Here is a 22,237-nt window from a genome sequence, read left to right on the forward strand (position 1 = left end):
AGGCTAACAGCGCTGTACACTCAGGCATGGGAGAGGCTAACAGTGCTGTACACTCAGGCATGGGAGAGGCTAACAGCGCTGTACACTCAGGCATGGGAGAGGCTAACAGCGCTGTACACCCAGGCATGGGAGAGGCTAACAGTGCTGAACACTCAGGCATGGTGCGAGGGAGAGGCTAACAGCACTGTACACTCAGGCACGGTGCAAGGGATAAGTTTACAATCTTCCTGCAATGCTCCTCCATAGACTCTAAGTAATTCTGACAAGTCTTATTTCCATCTCTGCACTCACATAAAAACTTCTTGAATTGTTACTGGGGTTTACAAGGGAATCAGGAAACTGAGGGAGCACAGCAAGACCAGGGTGCTCTGTACCACAGTGTGTATCAATACGAGTGTGCAGGGGAATCAGGAAACCGAGGGAGCACAGCAAGCCTTCAGAAACCCCTTGTTTACGTATAGTATTAAAATGAGCAGGTAGGAGCCAGAAGTTTGAGCAATCAGTCCCTGATAAATCTGTTCTGAATGAACTGATCACACTTCTCATCACCGTCTTAATAAGTCTCACCAGCGTCGGTAGGTTTACTGTTAGGAGATGTTCATGCGGCTCTACAGGATGGATGAATAATTAAACTGTTGACTGAATGATCAAACTCCTGGCTCCTGACGATTTAAATAATACAGTATTTTTTTGGGGGGGGGGAGTTCTGAAACACAGGACTAGATGCAGGACTAGTGTATGTTTCGAAGGTTGTAGAGCAGGTTTCGAGGAGTTTAGGAGTAGCAGTGTACAGATCATTATAACAGACCCTGCAGGTTCTACTGGACTAGTCTCATTATAACAGACCCTGCAGGTTCTACTGGACTAGTCTCATTATAACAGACCCTGCAGGTTCTACTGGACTAGTTTCATTATAAAAGACCCTGCAGGTTCTACTGGACTAGTCTCATTATAACAGACCCTGCAGGTTCTACTGGACTAGTCTCATTATAACAGACCCTGCAGGTTAACAGACCCTACTGGACTAGTCTCATTATAACAGACCCTGCAGGTTCTACTGGACTAGTCTCATTATAACAGACCCTGCAGGTTCTACTGGACTAGTCTCATTATAACAGACCCTGCAGGTTCTACTGGACTAACTTCATTATAACAGCCTGGACTAGTTTCATTATAACAGACCCTGCAGGTTCTACTGGACTAACTTCATTATAACAGACCCTGTAGGTTGCACTGGACTAATTTCATGGCCGCCTAGGTCTTTAGGTCAGGCAGGTACACTGCTGCCCCCTGTAGATGAACACATGAAATAGAAGGGAACCTACTCCAGGACCACATTGTTGGGGTCCAGATCCTTTCCAGTGCCTTGGTTAACGACCTTCATGGAGAGAGACAGCTTCACTTTATCATCCTGCATCTGCAAAGGAGGGCGACGAGACAGTTTAATAGCACTGCTACAGGCACTCAAAACATGTTAAGAAGAGCGATCCTTGCACCTTTACACCTGGGATGGCAACGAGCTACCGGCCCCTGGAGGACAAAGGTCAGCCCTGCAGGTGAACGTTCAAGCTCAACAGGCGCCTGGCCAGTAGTGGCCGCTGCATTGGCAAGAGGTGCCTCAGCCCATGAGGATCCCAAACCTGCTTGAGCATCAGAGCCAAGATCAACAACGAACTCAAAAATGAACTTAAACAAAGTGTGTTAACTTCTACGAATTAGAACTACATAATGTATATAAACTATTCAAGCAACTTCAAAGCAAATAACAAACTTAACGGATGATAACTCCGAGTTTAAATGCTTAGTGAATGGCTAAACAATTACGTTACAGTAACATTTTTAAAATTTCCATCCTTGCAGCACGCTGGAGTTGAGTTCTGCACTTCACAAGCCCTGCAGTCTGCCTGCCTGCCTCTCTAATCTCTGCCTGTTACCTCTCCGTCTCTCTACCTGCCTGCCTCACCTCTTTGCCGATCACCTTCACCCACACCTTCTCTCCAACATCCACGATCTCCGCGGGGTTCTCCACTCGACAGGATGACATGTGGGTTCTGTGGACCAGACCTGAGAGGCAAGCAGAGACAGCGTCAGGACACAGGGTAGGGAGCAGCCTGCAACACAGCACTGAATCACAGTGGAGGAGACAGGGCAGGGAGCAGCCTGCAACACAGCACTGAATCACAGTGGAGGAGACAGGGCAGGGAGCAGCCTGCAACACAGCACTGAATCACAGTGGAGGAGACAGGGCAGGGAGCAGCCAGCAACACAGCACTGAATCACAGTGGAGGAGACAGGGCAGGGAGCAGCCAGAAACACAGCACTGAATCACAGTGGCCATTTACACTGGGGTGTTAGATTATATCCAGCTCTGAACCCCAGCACTGCAGGATCATGCTGAAAAGGTTTTGAAGTATTGAAGTATATGTGTGAAACTCTAAAGTGTGATTCTGTACGTGCCTCCCCTCCATCACCCATGTCCAGGGCCAGTAAGCCCTGCCCTCCGTACAGCATCAGCACTGGTCCTGTGGCTGTGTGTGCCACTACTCATTAGGAGCACTTTATTAGAACATTACAGCTGGACAGCACCTTGCTTCCTGCAGCCTGGGATTTTGATGAAGATACCATACTCCATTATTGATGCCACCTAAAGAAAAGGAAACATGAAAACTCAATTCTTCTTTTATAAATTTCACCTTCACCACTGTACAACATTATATATATATATATATATATATATATATATATATATATATATATATATATATATATATATATATATATATATATATACACACACACACACACACACACACACACACACACACGGAGTGTACAAAACATTAGGAACACCTTCCTAATATTGAGTTGCACCCCCTTTTGCCCTCAGAACAGCCTCAATTCGTCGGGGCATGGACTCTACAAGGTGTTGAAAGCATTCCACAGGGACGCTGGCCCATGTTGACTCCAATGCTTCCCACAGTTGTGTCAAGTTGGCTGGTAGTGGATCTCTACTCCGAATAGCTCGTTCCATCTCATCCCACAGATGCTCAACTGGATTGAGATCTGGTGACTGGGCAGGCCACTGCAGTAAGCTGAGTTCAATGTCATGTTCGCTGAACCATTCCTGGACAATCCTAGCCTTGTGGCATGGGGCATTATCCTGCTGAAAAAATCCATTAGCAGATGGATACACTGCTGCCATGAAGGGATGCACCTGATTGGCAATGATGTTCAGATATCCTGCAGCATTCAAACGTTGCTCCACTTTTATCAAGGGGACCAATGTGTGCCATGAAAACACACCCCACACCATCACACCACCACCACCTGCCTGCAATGTTGACACGCGGCATGATGGATGCATGTACTCATGTGGTGTTCTCTATACCCTAGTCCTCCCATCAGCGTGAAACAGCAGGAGCCTGGATTCAACAGACCAGGCAATGTTTTTCCAATCCTCCAGTGTCCAGTGTTTTCATTCTGTAGCTCACTGCAACCGCAGTTTCTTTTGTTTTGCTGAAAGAAGTGGAACTCTGTTAGGTTATCAGCTGCCATACCCCATTCGTGTCAAGGTATGACGAGTTGTGCTTTTTTTTATGGGTCTTTCAGCACCAATGTTGTACTGGACTGTCAGTTGACTGACTGTAGCCTGTCTGTTGCTCTGCACAATTCGTGTCAGCCTCCTTTGCCCTCTTTCATCAATGAGCCGTTTTCAACCACTGGCCTGTCGTTGGCTGGATGTCCTTTGGGTGGTGGACCATCCTTGATACACAAGGGAAAATGTTGAGCGTGAAAAACCCAGCAGCGTTGCAGTTCTTGACACACTCAAACCGGCACGCCTGGCACCTACTACCATATCCCATTCAAAGGCACTTAAATCTTTTGTCTTGCCCATTTACCCTCTGAATGGCACACATGCACAATCCATGTCTCAATTGTGTCAAGGCTTAAAAATCCTTCTTTAACCTGTGTCCCCTTCATCTACACTGATTGAAGTGGATTTAACAGGTTACATCAATAAGGGATCATAGCTTTCACCTGGATTCACCTCGCCAGTCTATTTCATGGAAAGAGCAGGTCTTCCTAATGTTTTGTACACTCAATGTATACACACACACACACACACACACACACACACACACACAGTGGCTTGCAAAAGTATTCAGACCCCTGACCAATTCTCTCATATTACTGAATTACAAATGGTACATTGAAATTTCGTTCTGTTCGATATTTTTTTTTAAAACACTTAAACGCAAAATCAATTTTTGTAACGTGACATTGGTTTTATGTTGGGAAATATTTTTAAGAAAAATAAAAAACTGAAATATCTTGCTTGCATAAGTATTCAACCCCCACACATTATTTGGTAGAGCCACCTTTCGCTGCAATAACAGCTTTAAGTCTTTTGGGGTAAGTATGTACCAGCTTTGCACACAGTGTCGGAGTGATTTTGGTCCATTCTTCTTGGCAGATTTGCTCCAGGTTGTTCAGGTTTGTTGGACGACGCTTGTGGACCACAATTTTCAAGTCGTGCCACAGATTCTCAATGGGATTGAGATCAGGACTTTGACTGGGCCACTGTAGGACATTCACCTTTTTGTTCTTGAGCCACTCCAATGTTGCTTTGGCCTTGTGCTTGGGATCATTGTCTTGCTGAAAGGTGAATTTCCTCCCAAGCTTCAGTTTTTTACCGGACTGAAGCAGATTCTCTTGCAGTATTTTCCTGTATTTTGCTCCATCCATTCTTCCTTCAATTGTAACAAGATGTCCAGTCCCTGCTGATGAGAAGCATCCCCACAGCATGATGCTGCTACCACCATACTTCACTGTAGGGATGGTGTGTCTTGAGGCATGGGCAGTGTTAGGTTTGTGCCACACATACCGCTTTGAGTTTTGGCCAAAAAGCTCTAGCTTGGTCTCATCTGATCACAAAACCTTTTCCCGCATCGCAGCTGGGTCACTCTCATGCAAACTCCAGATGTGCTTTCAGATGGTACTTTTTGAGTAACGGCTTCTTTCTTGCCACGCCCCCATACAGGCCAGTGTTATGCAGAGCTCGATATGGTTGACTGGTGCACCATTACTCCACTCCCAGCCACTGAACTCTGTAGCTCCTCCAAAGTGATTGTTGGCCTCTCTGTGGCTTCTCTCACAAGTCTCCTCCTTGTTTGAGCGCTGAGTTTTGAGGGACGGCCTTTTCTTGGCAGTGTCTGGGTGGTGTGATGCAGCTTCCACTTCCTGATTATTGATCCAACTGTGCTCACTGGGATATCCAAACACTTGGATATTATTTTGTACCCTTTCCCTAATCTATGCATTTGTATTACTTTATCTCTAACTTCTGTAGAATGCTCTTTGGTCTTCATTTTCCTTCAGATTCACAGCCTTACCAATGATCCTTCAAAGGTGGGGTTTTTATCCAGAAAATGTGACAGCAACTTTAATGGTTCACAGGTGGAGGCCAATGGTAAGGTAATTGTGTCCTCGTTTGGGCAATTTCTTTCATCGGTGCAAACTGGGAGCTTCCACAGCACAGGGGTTGAATACTTATGCAGCAAGATATTTCAGTTTTTTATTTTTCCTAAAAATATTTCCCAACATAAAACCAATGTCACCTGACAATAATTGATTCTGAGTTTCAGTGTTTAAAAATAAAATATCAAACAGAACGAAATTTCAATGCATTGTAATTCAGTAATATGAGAGAATTGGTCAGGGGTCTGAATACTTTTGCAAGCCACTGTGTATGTGTGTGTGTGTGTGTGTGTGTGTGTGTGTGTGTGTATATATATATATATACACACACACACACACACACACACACACACACACACACACAGCAGAGCACTAAAATGAAAATTATCACAAACATCCTAAAAAGAAATCTTTTATTACCATTTAAATTTTTTGTGTATATCCAAAAAAAACCTCGGAATTTTGTTCATGTATACAGCTATATAATATATATTGTTTTGTTTAAAACAGAATGAAACTGCGCTGGGCTGCATCAAGCAGGGATACCCACACAGATATTGGATGATGCAGTCCAAGGGGTTTCCTAGGTTTATTATCTTGGTGATACCTATTAATAGGATAGAAGGCAAATAAATACCCTGACTTTCGAGAGCCTCCTCTCCAGGGGAGACATGAAAACTGAGGTAAAGAAAGTTCCTGTACAGGTCAGCTCAACCACATCCTCTCTATTCCAATACTGTCAGTTCATCACTAAGCAGGCTCTGCGCTCTTTCTTGCATGGAACTGCCCGCTCCAGTCGTGTCATACCTCTCCCCTGAGTCTCTATTCCAATACTGTCAGTTCATCACTAAGCAGGCTCTGCGCTCTTTCTTGCATTGAACTGCCCGCTCCAGTCGTGTCATACCTCTCCCCTGAGTCTCTATTCCAATACTGTCAGTTCATCACTAAGCAGGCTCTGCGCTCTTTCTTGCATGGAACTGCCCGCTCCAGTCGTGTCATACCTCTCCCCTGAGTCTCTATTCCAATACTGTCAGTTCATCACTAAGCAGGCTCTGCGCTCTTTCTTGCATTGACTGCCCGCTCCAGTCGTGTCATACCTCTCCCCTGAGTCTCTATTCCAATACTGTCAGTTCATCACTAAGCAGGCTCTGCGCTCTTTCTTGCATGAACTGCCCGCTCCAGTCGTGTCATACCCTCCCCTGAGTCTCTATTCCAATACTGTCAGTTCATCACTAAGCAGGCTCTGCGCTCTTTCTTGCATTGAACTGCCCGCTCCAGTCGTGTCATACCTCTCCCCTGAGTCTCTATTCCAATACTGTCAGTTCATCACTAAGCAGGCTCTGCGCTCTTTCTTGCATTGAACTGCCCGCTCCAGTCGTGTCATACCTCTCCTCTGAGTCTCTATTCCAATACTGTCAGTTCATCACTAAGCAGGCTCTGCGCTCTTTCTTGCATTGAACTGCCCGCTCCAGTCGTGTCATACCTCTCCCCTGAGTCTCTATTCCAATACTGTCAGTTCATCACTAAGCAGGCTCTGCGCTCTTTCTTGCATCGTGAACTGCAATACTGTCAGTTCTCCAGTCGTGTCATACCTCTCCCCTGAGTCTCTATTCCAATACTGTCAGTTCATCACTAAGCAGGCTCTGCGCTCTTTCTTGCATGGAACTGCCCGCTCCAGTCGTGTCATACCTCTCCTCTGAGTCTCTATTCCAATACTGTCAGTTCATCACTAAGCAGGCTCTGCGCTCTTTCTTGCATTGAACTGCCCGCTCCAGTCGTGTCATACCTCTCCCCTGAGTCTCTATTCCAATACTGTCAGTTCATCACTAAGCAGGCTCTGCGCTCTTTCTTGCATTGAACTGCCCGCTCCAGTCGTGTCATACCTCTCCCCTGAGTCTCTATTCCAATACTGTCAGTTCATCACTAAGCAGGCTCTGCGCTCTTTCTTGCATGGAACTGCCCGCTCCAGTCGTGTCATACCTCTCCTCTGAGTCTCTATTCCAATACTGTCAGCTCATCACTAAGCAGGCTCTGCGCTCTTTCTTGCATTGAACTGCCCGCTCCAGTCGTGTCATACCTCTCCCCTGAGGACGGCGTGCAGCTCAGGCAAGTCCATGGCTTTCCAATCCCTCCTCTCCCGTCTCTGTGCTAAATGTTCTTTCACTCCAAAGACTGGCTCTTCATTGCACCACAAGCATTGTTAAACTCCACATGGGGTGCTTAGTTAAACTGGATAGAAAAGGACAACATGATTACTGTAAACACTGGAACACTGAATATTAATCAAGCGCTCTGCCTCAATGAACCAGCAAGCAAACAAGCAGGACGTGAGCAGCATTAAGCACATTCTTCCAGTTCCGATGGCGTGGTGAAACGGCCGATCAGAAGAGTTAGTTTCGATTAGTAATATTTACAGAGATTGGGAATTATTATTTTAATACAGTAGATGTACGTGAATCTGTATGATAAAACACACACACAGCGATCGTGGTGTACTGATATAGGAATCATTTAGGGCCTTGCTAACACAGACGCCAGTAATGGAAATGTTACTAATGTATAATATGGATCGACAGACTGATTGATTGATTGATTGATTGATTGATTGATTGATTGATTTAACATGCGATAAGGAAAACAAAACATTACCTGGAATCAGTCGGCCTCCATCCTGGTTTAAATAAGGACCTTACAGTAGCCAATCGGAACAACGGACCAATAAGAAGCCAATCACTTGCCTCTCCGTTTAAACAGACATTTATAACAACCAATAGAAACCCACATGTGCCCCGTGCTTTAAAAGCAGCCGCAAAGCGAAGGCGGGGTTTGTGTTAAGGCGGGTGTAACCTGATGATTGACAAGAATCTGAAACAATGGAAAGCTCGCATGCGATCAAGCGGCCTGAATATCAGCCAATCAGGAGGCTCGCCGGCGGAGCGGATTGTGCGACGGACTGTGGGTGCGTGTGGAGAGGCCGTTGTTGCGCTGAGAGGTACGGGAGGTGGTGACGGGGTTCGTTGGGATCGTTTTAATTGAAAGTTTTCTTAATTTAAGGATTGAAGAGACATGATCGAGCAGCAGAAGAGGAAAGGCCCCGGGCCCAACGACATGGCCCTGGTCCCGGCCTTGAAGAAGCCGCGCAGTGACATGGCGGCGGCTCCGGGGCAGCAGCAGCTCATGCCTATGGTAAGTCTGGCTTTTGAGCAAACGAAGCGGTCACGAGTTTCGCATTTTTGCGTTTTACCTTTTTTTGCGTTAACGGGACGAGAGTTGCACGTGGTGAGTTTGTTAATTGTGTTCCTAGGCGTTGCTGTGGGTAACCGCGTACACTCGAACTACATTTCCCACAACGCAATGCGCTTGAGACATGTGCAGGCTACCTGAAAAGATTTGCAAGAACAGTAGATGATTACATTGTAGGCTATATGCGTTAGGGTGGCTTTTTGGTTTTGAATTTCATTGTCAGTGCTCTCCTGGCCTAATCCTATAGAAGATAACCCATTCAAACTATCTGTTTATAAAGTCGTTGCATCGCCGTTTGCATCTGATTAGTGTTTGTCAGACCTTAACTCTCTGCTGTTTTATGTTTGGCTTTGTACAGCAATGCAAACTGACACGTGTAAAAATGTATTTGTGTATGTGGACTTGTGCTTTTGGTGTTTTTATAAGTTTACTTTTTGTTCATAGTTTTTTAGCTGGAGAAAACATTTATCTAACCTGGACAAATACACACTAATATGTATTTTAACCCTAGACCTCTGGGGTGAAATTACATTCACACACAACTGGACTTTAAACAGGGCAGCGTTGAATCTTGAATAGCATCAAACATTCTCCTTTTTGAGGGGGGGAAATAAGTCCAAATGTACTCCTCATTAACAGCCAGTGCCTGTCAGACACATGTCTACACAGATTGCGCCTTCCTTTTGTGCATCTCCACACGGCTCCCTGTTTCTAAAGCCGGTGACCATATCTTTTCAATCCCAGGGCCCCCCCAGGAGCTCCAGTTTGCAGGCACCCATCATGCTTCTCAGTGGACACGAGGGAGAAGTTCACTGCTGCAAGTTTCATCCCAATGGTGCTACCCTGGCATCAGCTGGATTCGACAGACTCATCCGTGAGTAGACGTGCTTTCTTTTGGAATTCCAGTCCAGTGTGATGTACCACTCTTTCCATACCAGTATACCTAACAAATTCACCCCACCAGTACAATGTTTATTCCACGCCCAGCTGGTTCCTGGCGTGCGACTTGCTCTGTTCTAGGTTTGTGTCCTGTAATGCTCGGCCGTTTCTAGTACACTGCAGCAGTGGTTCCCAGCCATTTTCGATGTAGGGACCACTTTGGGCTTTGGATTTTATCCATGGACCACTTGCCATGCATTTTACAACAGCATTTTGAAACGAATTTATAAGTACTTGTAGAAAGTATTTATATAACATACCTAACTTGACAACGAGAACCTGGGGCTTGACTTTTCTCTACCAGTTCATCAAGAAATTGTCATTTTGCACGTTGAAAGTTGCTGATGGCAAAGTTCCTGTTTCTTTTGTCAAACTTTTCACATTCTGAATGCTTCGTAGGTAAATGCTGTCTCCGTTTTGCAGGTTTAAGTTTTGTTTGACTAAACCTCCTGACAAGTAATGCTAGGTGGGTGGGAAACCATTTGAAAAATTCAATAATTGGAGAGTTTTTCCAGAAGCAGTGTTAAGGGAATTTCCTTTTGGCATCTAGTCTTGAGATATTAAACCGGGCTGAATAAACCCATGTAACATGGAGGTGAAGTGGAGCATTCATGCTGCAGTACAGCTTACAAGCCCAGCCTCTCTTTGTTTCTCATGAACTGTTCTTGCTATATGCAGCTATAACCACTCTAGACAGGTACAATATGGAAGTAAGGATATTCCAATCCCTGGCAACACTGTAGCACATTTTGAATTGTTGAAAATGCAAAGTAGTAAAACTGGTTTTAATGGTTTGTTTGTTTGTTTTAACCTGGTTATTCCATGCAGTGCGCTACTTTTACGCCGTGCAAAAAGTTTGGGACAGCCAGATTACTGTTTTGGTCCTCCCCCAGCAGTGAAAACAAGCAATAGAATCGCCACAGATTAGAAAGATGTGCATTTACAGGAATGGAGTAGAATTATCTTTTTTAAATATAAATGCTGGTTGGTATAATTGACAAGACAAATGTATTTCCGCCCGGCTGTGTTAAACTGGCTTGGTGTTTGCTTGTCTTTGCAGTGATGTGGAATGTTTATGGTGACTGTGATAACTTCGCCACACTCAAGGGCCACAGCGGGGCTGTCATGGAGTTGCACTACAATACAGATGGCAGGTTAGTGGCAGAACTAGAGGCTAAAGGTAAAAGATTAGGACTAATTTAATTAGATTAGCCTCGCCTTTCACACCTGTATGAGCTTTCCTGTAATATTTAATACAATTTTTCATTCACGCAATGGTTCTCTAACGACAGCAATTAACCAGCACATGAAATTGTCAGCAGAGAAGTTTGCACAGGTGTTGAAGGTGGTACTAATCAAATTAGTGTCGCTCTTCCCTTCAGTCTCACATTGTAGGTTGCTTTTTATTAGAGAAAATATTGCTTTGAACAGAGTGGAAAGCTTATATGGTTAACAGCAACAGAACAAGAATTGGAAGCCACGTTACTTGAATGATACAAGGGTGATCATTCTGAAGTTTTGTGCACCCTGTTTTATCCAATTCTAAATGTTTTGCAGCTTGCTGTTCTCAGCTTCCACAGATAAGACGGTGGGGGTGTGGGACAGCGAGACGGGCGAGAGGATGAAGAGGCTGAAGGGACACACGTCGTTCGTGAACTCCTGCTACCCGGCCAGGCGCGGCCCACAAGTCGTGTGCACAGGCAGCGACGACGGCACTGTTAAAGTAAGGGCATTGATTTAGATGAAGAGACAGGCTGGCTTTCCAGGTGTTTAAAAGTAAATAAAAGAAATGCTCAATTAGTATTCCAAGGTAAAACTATAGGAGACTAAGGACTAGGCAAGAGTTTCAGCTATTGACACCTTTTCTCCATAAGTGAAACATTAAGATTTTGATTTGTGTGTTTCAGCGGAACTTTAAAACCCACATTCTTAAATTCCAGAGTTTTATTTGTCTGAAGTGCAGGCGGCGGTTGCTTTTCCTTCTCTTTTGAAATGAATGATGCGTCTGTTTTTGCAGCTTTGGGATATCCGTAAGAAAGCTGCCGTGCACACGTTCCAGAACACCTACCAGGTCCTGTCCGTCACATTCAACGACACCAGCGACCAGATCATATCTGGAGGGATTGACAATGACATCAAGGTAAGTGTGCGGCTCCTTCTGTTCCTCTGCAGGAGTCAGGATTGAGATGCATGTGTCTTTCAGGTGGGAGTCCTTTCCATGCCTGCAGCTATTTATCAAACTTGCTGGGGCATGTGGAGCATCAGACAGGTGCACAGTCCTAGCAGTTTGAGTTTAAACCCCTTTACAAGAAGCTCAAGAGTGGCTAATGCTAATCTTGCAATGGAAGTGTTCTGTGCCTCCCTGTGTAGATAAACCTGCACATCTAATAATTTAGTGGTTCTTGAATGAAGGCTGTTTTATTGTAACCCGTCATGATGCATTTCCTGATAGGTGTTAAAATCCTAATAGTAATAATTTAGTTTTGAACAGCAGTTTGTGTGAGTGAAAACCCAGTTTATCCATACTGTGACCATGCAACATGTTAAATGTGCACACTTGGTTTGTAACTGGTGAACACGCTGTACTGTGCTAGAAGGGTGTGCAGTTCAGCCAGTTTCATGTGATGAAGCTGTGATGGCTTCCTCTTCACCAGGTGTGGGACCTGCGACAGAACAAGCTGATTTACACGATGCGCGGCCACGCTGACTCTCTGACCGGACTCAGCCTGAGCTCAGAGGGCTCCTACCTGCTCTCCAACTCCATGGACAACACAGGTGTGTCTTTGTCGTTGTGTTTTTGTTTGTAAAATGGCAGTGAAAGCCTCTCAAAGCGCAATGTTAACCATGTCCCTTTGTTTCTATGAGTGCTGAGGTGAAGTGCTGGCCTGTTCAGATCTTCATATCTGAAAAGGTCATTCGTTCTGGGGACTCGTTTGATCTGGCCTGATGTCTGGAAATGCAAAGTTCTTTTGAATTGATCATTCCGTGCCACTGTTTTGTCAGCAATACCTGTGTATTATCTTACTGTTTTTTTTTTTTTTTGTTTTTTTTTCTGACTAGTTCGTATCTGGGACGTACGCCCTTTTGCACCAAAAGAAAGGTGTCTGAAGATATTCCAAGGAAGCATTCACAACTTTGAAAAGGTATAGACCTCATAGCAGTAGTTTTTTTTATTTATGTATTATTTTATTTCTGATCGCTGCCAAACCACTGGGGCTGAATACAACACCGCACTGTGCAACCTTAAACCAGATGGAACGAGGGAATAAGCGTGAGGGAATGTGTCTGCGTGGCGAGATATCAGTTGTGCAACTGTAGTCCTTCAGTGTAAATTCATCACCTTCAACACCTTTCTTATTGAGAGAGAGGTTTGGCTATTTCACTGTGAAATCAGTTGCAGGTTTTAATGTCTGTTTCTTGTTGCAGAACCTTCTAAGATGTTCTTGGTCTCCAGATGGGAGCAAAATAGCAGCAGGGTCTGCAGACAGGTAAGACTGACCAGGAGTAATGCTCCCTTGTAGGAAGTGCATCATTGCTTTTGATCTGTTTTGCTGGACACATTGTTCTGTGTACCTGCTCTCCCTGGTTAACACGGTTCAGCTCGTTGGTCGTACCAATTCCCTTGTGTTTTGCACAGTGCTAGCATGAGGAAGCATACCGCTGGAGTGTTGCGTTATTTAAAGTTTTATTTATAGCTGATGTGGTTTCCTTTCGAAGTCCTTCTTACAATAAAGTAAATCACCATACCCTGTCAGTATGGGTACCTCTGTTCCACAAACTGCTGCTGCTGTTTTACTTGGTTACTGAAAAAAAACAAAAAAACTAATAATTAATCTTACTTTAAAAGCAGCAACAGAAGGTGGCAGATCGTTTCACAACTTTGCGGCTCTAAAGCTGAACGCTGTGCCGTCTGCTTTTATTCTGTATCCATGGAATACTGAGTAAACCTTCCTCCTGTGATCTAAGAGCAGTTGGATACATATTTTCTGTCCCTGTCTTAGATCTAGGGCTGCAAGGCCATTTAAAGCTTTGTTAAAAGCAGGACCTTAAAATCAGTCTTAAACTGTACAGGGAGGTAGCAGTGTAAGGCTGTTGCATGAGGTAATGTGTTTATACTACTCTGCTTTACTTAACTCTGGCAGCAGCATTTTGCACAAGCTGCAATCAAAATAACACAGCTTGAAATACCAGAGAAAAGAGCGTTGCAATAATGCCTATGTGTTAAAGCATCCTGCAGTGAAAGAGGATGTCTTACATCATTTTAAAAGGTAATCGGAGTACGTTCAGCTGAGGTTTTACAGAGGGATATAATTGGGATAACGATGAAATGGATTTCATTTCTAGGGTGGTTTTCATGTCTAGGGTAGCATATACAAGGAAAACTAAGTTGTTCCAAGAACGGAACCCTGCGGGACATCTCGCGTAACTTCAGATAAGAGGATTCTTCCTCCTTTTTAGCAAAGGCTTTAAACCAAGACAGGATACGACCTGACAATGCTCCTAGATTCTCAAGACCATCAGTCACAGGAGGAGTGTTGAATGCTGCACTTAGATCTAAAAGTGTAAGAACTGAGGGTGAGCCCTTATTGGAAGATAACCGCACATCATTTATCACTCTAAGTGCAGTTTCAGTACTGTGACCCGGGCGGAAACTTACATTTTTCATATATACTGCAAGAAATGTGTTCAGCGGATTAGATACTACTCTCAATGCTTGGACTAGAAATAGGCTTGAAGTTAAGAGCTTTTGGATCCATGGTAGGGTTAAGCAGCGGTTTTACAACAGCAACCTTAAAACAATGCCAGATGAAAGGGAACTATTGCTAATATGTCAGTATTAATCCTAGAGAATACTTCTTTTTAATGGTTTAGTAGAAATAGGATCTAAAGCACATGTGGTGGATTTTCTCTTCATAAGTAGGGTAGTTTGCTCTAGCTGATTAATCCAGGAAATATGCAGAGGTTTGTTTTGATGTAGTAAGACACAAGGTGGGAGTTTTGTCTGTTATTCGATGGCATATCTAAATTGAACGTACTATTGCATAGCTGATTTCTTCTGTCAGTGGTTTTCTTAATGATTTATAATCCTTCCAGCTTGCTGATGGAATATTTAAAGGAGACTCCCTCTGTGGATTTGTTCATTTGTCTCATCTCAATTACCTGGAACGTCCCTGTAGAAACGATAACTCCTTGTCTTGTGGATCTTGTTTCTTCTTTGTATTACAGAATTGCAACTCCGAAATGTTTTTTAAGAATGGGCTCCTCTGGGCTCTCAATAAGCTTATTGTCTTGGGCTAACACACATGCATGTCATGGCGTGTGTTTAATTTGGATGACTCTGCAGTACAGGGCGGTAGATTACTGTCACTGTGATGTACTGTAGCTGCTCTGCTGTGGATTTGTGATGATGGAAGAGCATCCCTGTTATGTAGCAGAACAAGGAAACATCAGTTTAATGGAACGTTTTAATCTGTTTCCAAACATCGATACTTCAACCCAGCCACGAGTGCATTAAACCAGGAATCCATGTGATGTCAGCATTTATTTTTAGCAGCATCACAAGACATGCGCTATTGGCCGCCTTTCTTTGTGTCCTGTCTTCTCAGCCAAGGTGATCTAACTTTTTTTTGTAAACAACAAGTTGGAAGCAGGGCTGACCACAATGAGCTATTGGTATCCCACACTTGGGTAACAAAGCGCCTAGGCACCCTGCTGAGATACGTGTTGCTGCTTTTGTAACCCTACAGTTTTATTTTTCATGTACTGAAACGATGCATGAAAGTGTCCTGGTGATCTAGCCTCCTTTTTATAACCAAATCTGTGTAAATAGTGCCGCTGAACATTCCCTTTTTAAACTTGAATAGATGCTATTTCTACACCAGAAAGGTTCCAAGGGTGTCGCTTCTCTGTAGCTCAGTAAGAATAAGAGCAAGGAGAACTGTTAGAAATGAAAAGACATTAAACAGCAGATGTCTTGGTTTACCCCTCCATGCAGTCAGAGATTATCCAGCACTTAACTATACTGGACTGCACCATGTAACCTCAGATCTGTGTATGGATGATTAAATCTCACCAAGTGTGAATTTCTTGACCCCCTTCGTATTGCATACTCATGGCACCTTGGTGGGAGGTATCTGGGTTTCTATTGTGTAGTTATGTTAACCTTCAATGCCTAATTACTCAATGTCAGCAAAGAGTTAACCCTTTTGAATCGAGCGTTTGGTTCTGCCCTGTTGACTGTCTGTCTCTGTAGGTTTGTGTATGTGTGGGACACCACCTCTCGGAGGATCCTCTACAAGCTGCCCGGTCACGCCGGCTCTGTGAACGAGGTCGCCTTCCACCCTGAGGAGCCTATTGGTAAGTGTGCCTTGAGGAACCATCCCTCCTGAATTACTGCTAGCTCCCCTCATCTCCCTGCATTGAGGGAACCATCCCTCCTGAATTACTGCTAGCTCCCCTCATCTCCCTGCATTGAGGGAACCATCCCTCCTGAATTACTGCTAGCTCCCCTCATCTCCCTGCATTGAGGGAACTCCTTTCAGCTCTTCACATCCAATCTGTTTTCGTAAAACCGAACATCATTTGTGCAGCCCAGGGATTGGGACATGCCATTATACACAACTTTGACAAACTGAATGCAGTGTCATTGTGTCACTCATAGTAATCTTTTATAAAATTGGACAATTTGTAAAGAATGAAGTAATGTTTAGAGATATTGCAGTAAAAGTGAAAGCTGGTGCTCGTCGGAGTGGATAGCTCCACTAGGTAGCCTGCATCTGGTGGTGAATAATTGTTTAAAGGCCAATTTGACCTCTTGCGGTCCTTGTTTTTATGTGGAATGTAATAAAAGGGAAATGACCGTGGGTAAATACTGTTTATCATTGTAAACTGCCCCTTTTCCACATCTGTTTTATCTGGAGTTTTCATGGTGTCTACTTTTATGTATTGTTTTTTATCTGAAATTCACAAGATTAGTTTAAGTGACTACTGCATGACTTCCTTTGCTTTGTTCTTACTACTGCGACATCTAACTTTTCATAGTGTTACATACAGCGGCTTTGATAACCTTTTGCAAGTTAATGAATATTCGAATACGTGACTGAATCTAAACTGATATCCGAACATGATAATTCCATGTTCATCTTGGCACCAAAGATTGCATCTTTACTCTCCTCCAGTGACGTCAATGTTTAACAGAAGCGTTGTATTAAAATAGAAATGCTTCAGATTTTTCAATGCATCACTTTTCCTTGCTTCCTGTTGAACCATGCAAACCCATACAATGCTATTTAAGGCTACATGTCAAGGCTCTACGTTTAGATTTAAATACTGGCCCCTCGGGCAGCTGAGCTCGTGTTTTTACTGGCCCGGATGCAATTTTATCTGCCCCAATATATTTATATATTTCTTCATGATGGTTTTTATTTTCAGTATGTTTCTAACTGTTTGTGGTAACCAAAGAGAGCCCACGTCTCAAAAGAAAGTGGCCAAACAAAGCCTTTCAAATATGTTACTTCAGCCATTAAACATGTATATAGCAAGTGCTATAAGAAGTACAGTAATCCAAACTTGGGTAAAATTGAAATTAGAAAGGTAATTTAACGTTATGATGAATATAAAGGCATACTAAATGTTAAGCACAGCAATGCAGTGACAATAAGAAAAGGCAAGATACCTGGAGTTGGAAAGGAGTTATTTTTTAACTCTGGACTGCAGTTCAATGTAAAACATCTACTGTTGACTTTCTGTGAATGGAGTAACGGCAACATTTGCACTGACCGTTAAAAGTACAACCAGGTATCCTTGTTTTGAATTATTTACATATTATTGAATAGGCAAATTAACTTGACTTAGTTTCATCTGATGTCAGCACTTTGGCTAGTTGTAAACAGTAATGTTAAACTATTGTAATGTTGGAGTGTATTTTCTATTTTGGCCAGGTTATAATATTTACACTAAGATTATGTTAGAAATATTATTTGTTAGAATTAAACAGATGTAGAATATTTAGGCTACTATATGATAGGTGTTATTTTATTCTGAATACACTACAGCAAAAATGATTATTTGGTGGTTTGCGCAATATTATGCTACTGTTGCTTTAATTGGAAGAGATACGCGCTGTGACGTTGCTGCTCATTGAGTTATTTTAATTCTGTAAACAAAAGAAACTTGTGCCTAAGGAAATAGGGTACAGAGTGAAGAAATCTCGTCTTGGACATTGTTTGAACACTTTGAACCCGGCTAAACCTTACCGGCTTACACTGTTGTGCTGTCTGCTTGTGCACACGCATTTGCCTTTTACTCTTGGTAGCGTAAGGGACCAGAGTTCAGGTAATCGAGTACATAAAGTTTCACCCTGTGTGTTCAAATAGGAAACTATTTGAAATGCCCATCCATAATTCTAATAAAAAACAAACAATATTCGTAATACAAAATAATAACAATCCTAGCTAGAGCGTTGCCGCTTGTGTCGCCTCTCCCAAGTCAGCACCGATCTTGCTGAGTGAAACCAGCGAGTCCTGGAAAGATTGTGAGCGGCATTTTTGACCAGAACACATTAGATCCCAAATCAAAAACTTAGACAGTTCGATTGCATATCTGGGTATCCATCGGTACACCCTACTGTGAGACTGGATAGGATGTAAACGAAATGTTTCATTGGCAACAAATAAAGCTGCTGTTTTATCTGCAAATCTGGGAAACTGACGCCAAACAAGGCAGAACATTAGTTATTTTTCTTCTCTGTCATAATGAAGCCTCCACGCTAAATGTTCGTCGTATTTTTTCATAGTTACATTCTTTGTGGTTTTATTGATTCAGCGCTTTCCTTTTGGCTTCTTGGTTTCTTAGTTGTAGAAAACCTGATTTGTAAAAGATTTGTCGTGGGAACGAGTACCAGCACAGCACTTCTGTTCGTAGTCTCAGATTCTGACTCTACAACAAATATGACTCGCGGCGGGAAATCTAGGATTAGTTCATAGTTATGTTTTTAAAAAATGGTTTGTAAATTTAATTTTCAGCTTTTTGACACACTAGCCTGTTTTCCTGGAATCATGAAACGGAAGCCATATGCACTACTAGTATTATACTAATTAAATGTAACTGGCCCTGTCGGGCCTGTGGTGCTTCATAACTACCGGCCAAACTACGCTCTCTACTGGCTCCGGGCCATGGTTCATGTCGAACCCTGTATCTACCTGGCTGCTGTTTTTAAATGTTTACATTTTCAAAGCACAGGGGCTTAGTATTTGCAGAACTCCTGTTGTGTGATTTTGTGTTTTGGTGGGGATTTTTTTTAATGCCAATTTCAAAAAAAGCTTGGTGTTTTTATAAAAAGATTAAATAAAATGTTTCTTCTCTTTTCAGTTCTTTCAGGATCCAGTGACAAAAGACTGTACATGGGAGAGATCCAGTAGCGTGCCATGGGGAAGGGTGGATATTGTGAGATCTTTCAGCTGCCCTGAAGAATGCAAGGAGTCCTCGCTCGGTAGCAGCACATCCACTTGAATTGCAGACTGCCTCGGAGTGCAAGAACAGCCATTGGTTCTGTATTCCCTTCCCCTGGAAGCGGCCGGAATAACCGGCTGATCACTCGCCTATTTTTCCTTTTGGAACTGCATTTTTTTTTTTTATTTTTCCCCCCTGAGTCTCCCTCTTTCCCAGACAATTGATGGAAAGAAAGTGGGCAGTTAAAAAAAAGATTGCTTGGCCGAATGACTGCGCCTCATTGCCTATGAAAGCCGATCTCCTGTCCACACCAATGACCGGAGTTGTTTGAGGTTCTGTTAGTGTTTTTTTTTTTTCAGTAGTAGAATGCAGGTCTTGTGCTGTTCAATTCACTTTCCAGACATGGAATGACAAGTTTTAGTTGAAACATATTTGTTTGCATTAAATAAGCAGAGGGGTTCCAACAGTATAATGTACTAATAGAACAGGAGAGAGGCTTCATTAATTTAATCTGTGCTTGTGCAACATCACTATTCATCTGCACCACTTCTCTCGGCTGTAAACTGCTTGAGTCCATTAAGATTTCATAAAAGCTTTCACCCTCCCCCAGCCCCTCCTTTACCTCCTCCATTCTCATCAGAGCCTAATCTGTTGCTGACGAGAGAATATTTGACTGGCGGATGCCCGAGGTTCTGTCAAACTAAATAAATGCCTGTTCAGTTTTTAGCTCTGAGGTCCGTTTCCAGACTTTGTTTCCATTATCAGATGCTCCTGGCATCACGCCTGCCAGATTCCCTTCATGTGCTGCAGGTAGTGGGACCGCTTTGTGATAAACCTCTGTCTCCTGCTAGTTACACTTGTAAACCTTTGGAATATTTCAGGGCTTTGCGTTGAGACGTGGGGGTTCTTTTACAAGTTTCACAGGAAGGGAATTTGAGTGAATTTGAATTGGTTTCTCCTCCTGAGTTTGAAGTGGAAATAGCATAAAAATAGTAAATACTCTCTACAAACAAAAGGGGCTTAAGAATCTAATGCAATATAAATAATGCTTTGATTACTGTCTGCTTATCTGCAAGTGCTGAGAACCAAAACCTGAAGCTAGATGAATGCACTCCATGTGGAGAACACGCACCATGCAGATCAGTGTTTTCCAAGCACACATGCAAGTGATTTACTCGGTGCCAAATGAGTAGTGACAGTATTTCTTGCAGAGGTCTGTTGGGGAAATGCACTTCAATAGTAATTGGGAGTGGATGTGCTTACTGGGAAGATGAATGTTGAAGGAACGGTCCCCTGATTCCTCCCCTCACGCTGCAGGGCTAGTTTACAAAGGATCTACAGTACGTATGGGGTTTGAAATGAAGCCTCTCTGTTTGCGGTGCTTACTCAGGCATGCGTCGGTACAGCCTCGCTGGAATTGTATGCAGTACCAATGGCAAAAGAGAGAATGAACAGACTGAGCAAAGGCACCCTGACTTTTATATTAACGAGAGAACTGTGCAAGTGGCCTGGGTTACATTTTGTTTTAACTAAAACCTTTTTTTATATGTGAAAGAATAAATGGCAGGTTTTTTCACCAAAATGTTTTGTGTTTTTTTTATGCTAAGAAATTAGAACTGTTAAGCTTGATTTGTGTTGGTTCTATTCAGTTGATTTCAACAGTAATGTATAAATTCTGTCTGTTGAAATTACACATGAATACAAATCTGCAATATGTTATATTTAAACTCAGCTAAGAATTAATTACTGTATATATAGTTTCTGTACAGTATACTGAATTTGGGTAGTCAATATGTGCAAAGTGCATGGCATACTGCACAAGATCTTCTCATGCAAGATTTTTCAGTAATGTAGGAGACTAGATTTTGCTGGTCATGACAAAGACTTCTTCAGGTATTTAAAATGTTAGTCTTGTAAAAAGACCTACTGGGTGAATAACGTCGCTACAAAGGATGCACTTCAGATAAATATCAGACAAGGTCCTGCCACTGGAAAATAAGTCCCTCTCAGTTTGACACATTATCTCATTTCATTAAGTTTTTGTGACAGCGTTTGATTTATTGTTTGACTTCAGTTCCATGTGTCACTTTCAAATGAAAATATTTACAGTGCCTTAAAGTATTCAGCCCACATCCCTTTTTTCACATTTAAGAGTCTCAGATTCAGAATTTGAAATAGATTAAATTAGGATTTTTTCACATTGATCTACAAAGCCTTGAGTACCATGTCAAATCAAAAGAAAAATTCCAAAAGCTTTCAACAATCTACTAAAAATGAAAAATGGAAATTATTAGATTAAACAAGTATTCATACCCTTTGTAATTGCAAGTCTAAATTTGCTCAGGTGCAGTGTATTACCTCAACAAGTCACACAATTTGTTGATGGACTCCACCTGTGTAAGAAATTAGTGGATTAAATGAATCTGTGAGGATAAATACCGCTCGCTCTCTGTATGGTCCCACAGTATGGCAGAGACTTTCAAAAGAATCAAAATGAAGACGAAAGAGCATTCCAAGCAAGTCAGGGATGTGATTATGGAGAAGCACAAATATGGGGAAGGGTACAAAACCATTTCAAAGGCATTGAACATCCCTTGGCGCTCAGTGCAGTCCATTGTACAGAAGTGGGAAAAATACGAAACTACCACCACACTGCCTAGATCAGGCCGCCCCTCTAAACTTTTTCTGGACAAGAAGGGCACTTCTTAGGGAAGCTACTGTGAGGCTAACTGACTGAATGAGTTACAGAAGTCAGCGGCTGCGATGGACGAGGATGTTCATGTATCAACAATCTCCAAGGCATTCCACAAAAAGGGCCTTTATGGGAGAGTGGCAAGGAAGAAGCCCTGGCTGAAAAAAAACCATATCCTTGCCCGCAAAGAGTTTGCAAAATGCCACCTAGCAGATACTGCAGTTGTGGCAGAACATCTTATGGTCTGATGAGACTAAAGTGGAACTTTTTGGCCTGAATGCTAAGCAGTATGTATGGCGCAAATCAAACACTGCACACCAGCTAGGTAACACCATCCCCACTGTAAAGCATGGCGGTGGGGAGCATCATGTGATGGGGATGCTTTTCAGCAGCAGGGACTGGCAATATTGATAGGATTGATGGGAGGATGAATGG

General features: G+C 42.9%; 2 protein-coding genes across 2 annotated transcripts; one reads left to right on the forward strand and one right to left on the reverse strand.

The window, feature by feature from the left end:
- Nucleotides 1-1,302: 1,302 nt before the first annotated feature.
- LOC121308195 (nucleolar protein of 40 kDa-like) lies at nucleotides 1,303-8,224 on the reverse strand. The gene is made up of 5 exons (XM_041240463.1): nucleotides 8,128-8,224; nucleotides 7,556-7,707; nucleotides 2,587-2,644; nucleotides 1,964-2,064; nucleotides 1,303-1,417 (listed from the first exon to the last, which is right to left on the reverse strand). The coding sequence occupies exons 2-5, from the start codon at nucleotides 7,592-7,594 to the stop codon at nucleotides 1,322-1,324; spliced, it is 294 nt and encodes a 97-aa protein (XP_041096397.1). The 5' UTR covers nucleotides 7,595-7,707; nucleotides 8,128-8,224; the 3' UTR covers nucleotides 1,303-1,321.
- A 169-nt stretch (nucleotides 8,225-8,393) lies between these two features.
- snrnp40 (small nuclear ribonucleoprotein 40 (U5)) lies at nucleotides 8,394-20,692 on the forward strand. Its single transcript, XM_041240464.1, has 10 exons — nucleotides 8,394-8,664; nucleotides 9,466-9,595; nucleotides 10,721-10,814; nucleotides 11,218-11,383; nucleotides 11,678-11,800; nucleotides 12,315-12,435; nucleotides 12,721-12,803; nucleotides 13,087-13,148; nucleotides 15,914-16,017; nucleotides 19,030-20,692. Exons 1-10 carry the CDS (start codon nucleotides 8,545-8,547, stop codon nucleotides 19,077-19,079), a joined length of 1,053 nt encoding a protein of 350 aa, XP_041096398.1. The 5' UTR covers nucleotides 8,394-8,544; the 3' UTR covers nucleotides 19,080-20,692.
- The last annotated feature ends 1,545 nt before the right edge of the window (nucleotides 20,693-22,237 follow it).

Source organism: Polyodon spathula, unplaced genomic scaffold, assembly GCF_017654505.1.
Source record: "Polyodon spathula isolate WHYD16114869_AA unplaced genomic scaffold, ASM1765450v1 scaffolds_570, whole genome shotgun sequence".
NCBI lineage: Eukaryota > Metazoa > Chordata > Actinopteri > Acipenseriformes > Polyodontidae > Polyodon > Polyodon spathula.

Excerpts from the sequence above, each read along its gene's own strand:
- LOC121308195 (XM_041240463.1), bottom strand. The coding sequence starts at position 7,594 with ATGGACTTGCCTGAGCTGCACGCCGTCCTCAGGGGAGAG. Across the intron at positions 2,065-2,586 it reads CCCAGGCTGCAGGAAGCAAG|GTCTGGTCCACAGAACCCAC; the intron begins GTGCTGTCCAGC and ends CTTGCCTCTCAG. Across the intron at positions 1,418-1,963 it reads TGAAGGTGATCGGCAAAGAG|ATGCAGGATGATAAAGTGAA; the intron begins GTGAGGCAGGCA and ends CCTCCTTTGCAG.
- snrnp40 (XM_041240464.1), top strand. The coding sequence starts at position 8,545 with ATGATCGAGCAGCAGAAGAGGAAAGGCCCCGGGCCCAACGACATGGCC. Across the intron at positions 9,596-10,720 it reads TGGATTCGACAGACTCATCC|TGATGTGGAATGTTTATGGT; the intron begins GTGAGTAGACGT and ends TTGTCTTTGCAG. Across the intron at positions 10,815-11,217 it reads CACTACAATACAGATGGCAG|CTTGCTGTTCTCAGCTTCCA; the intron begins GTTAGTGGCAGA and ends AATGTTTTGCAG.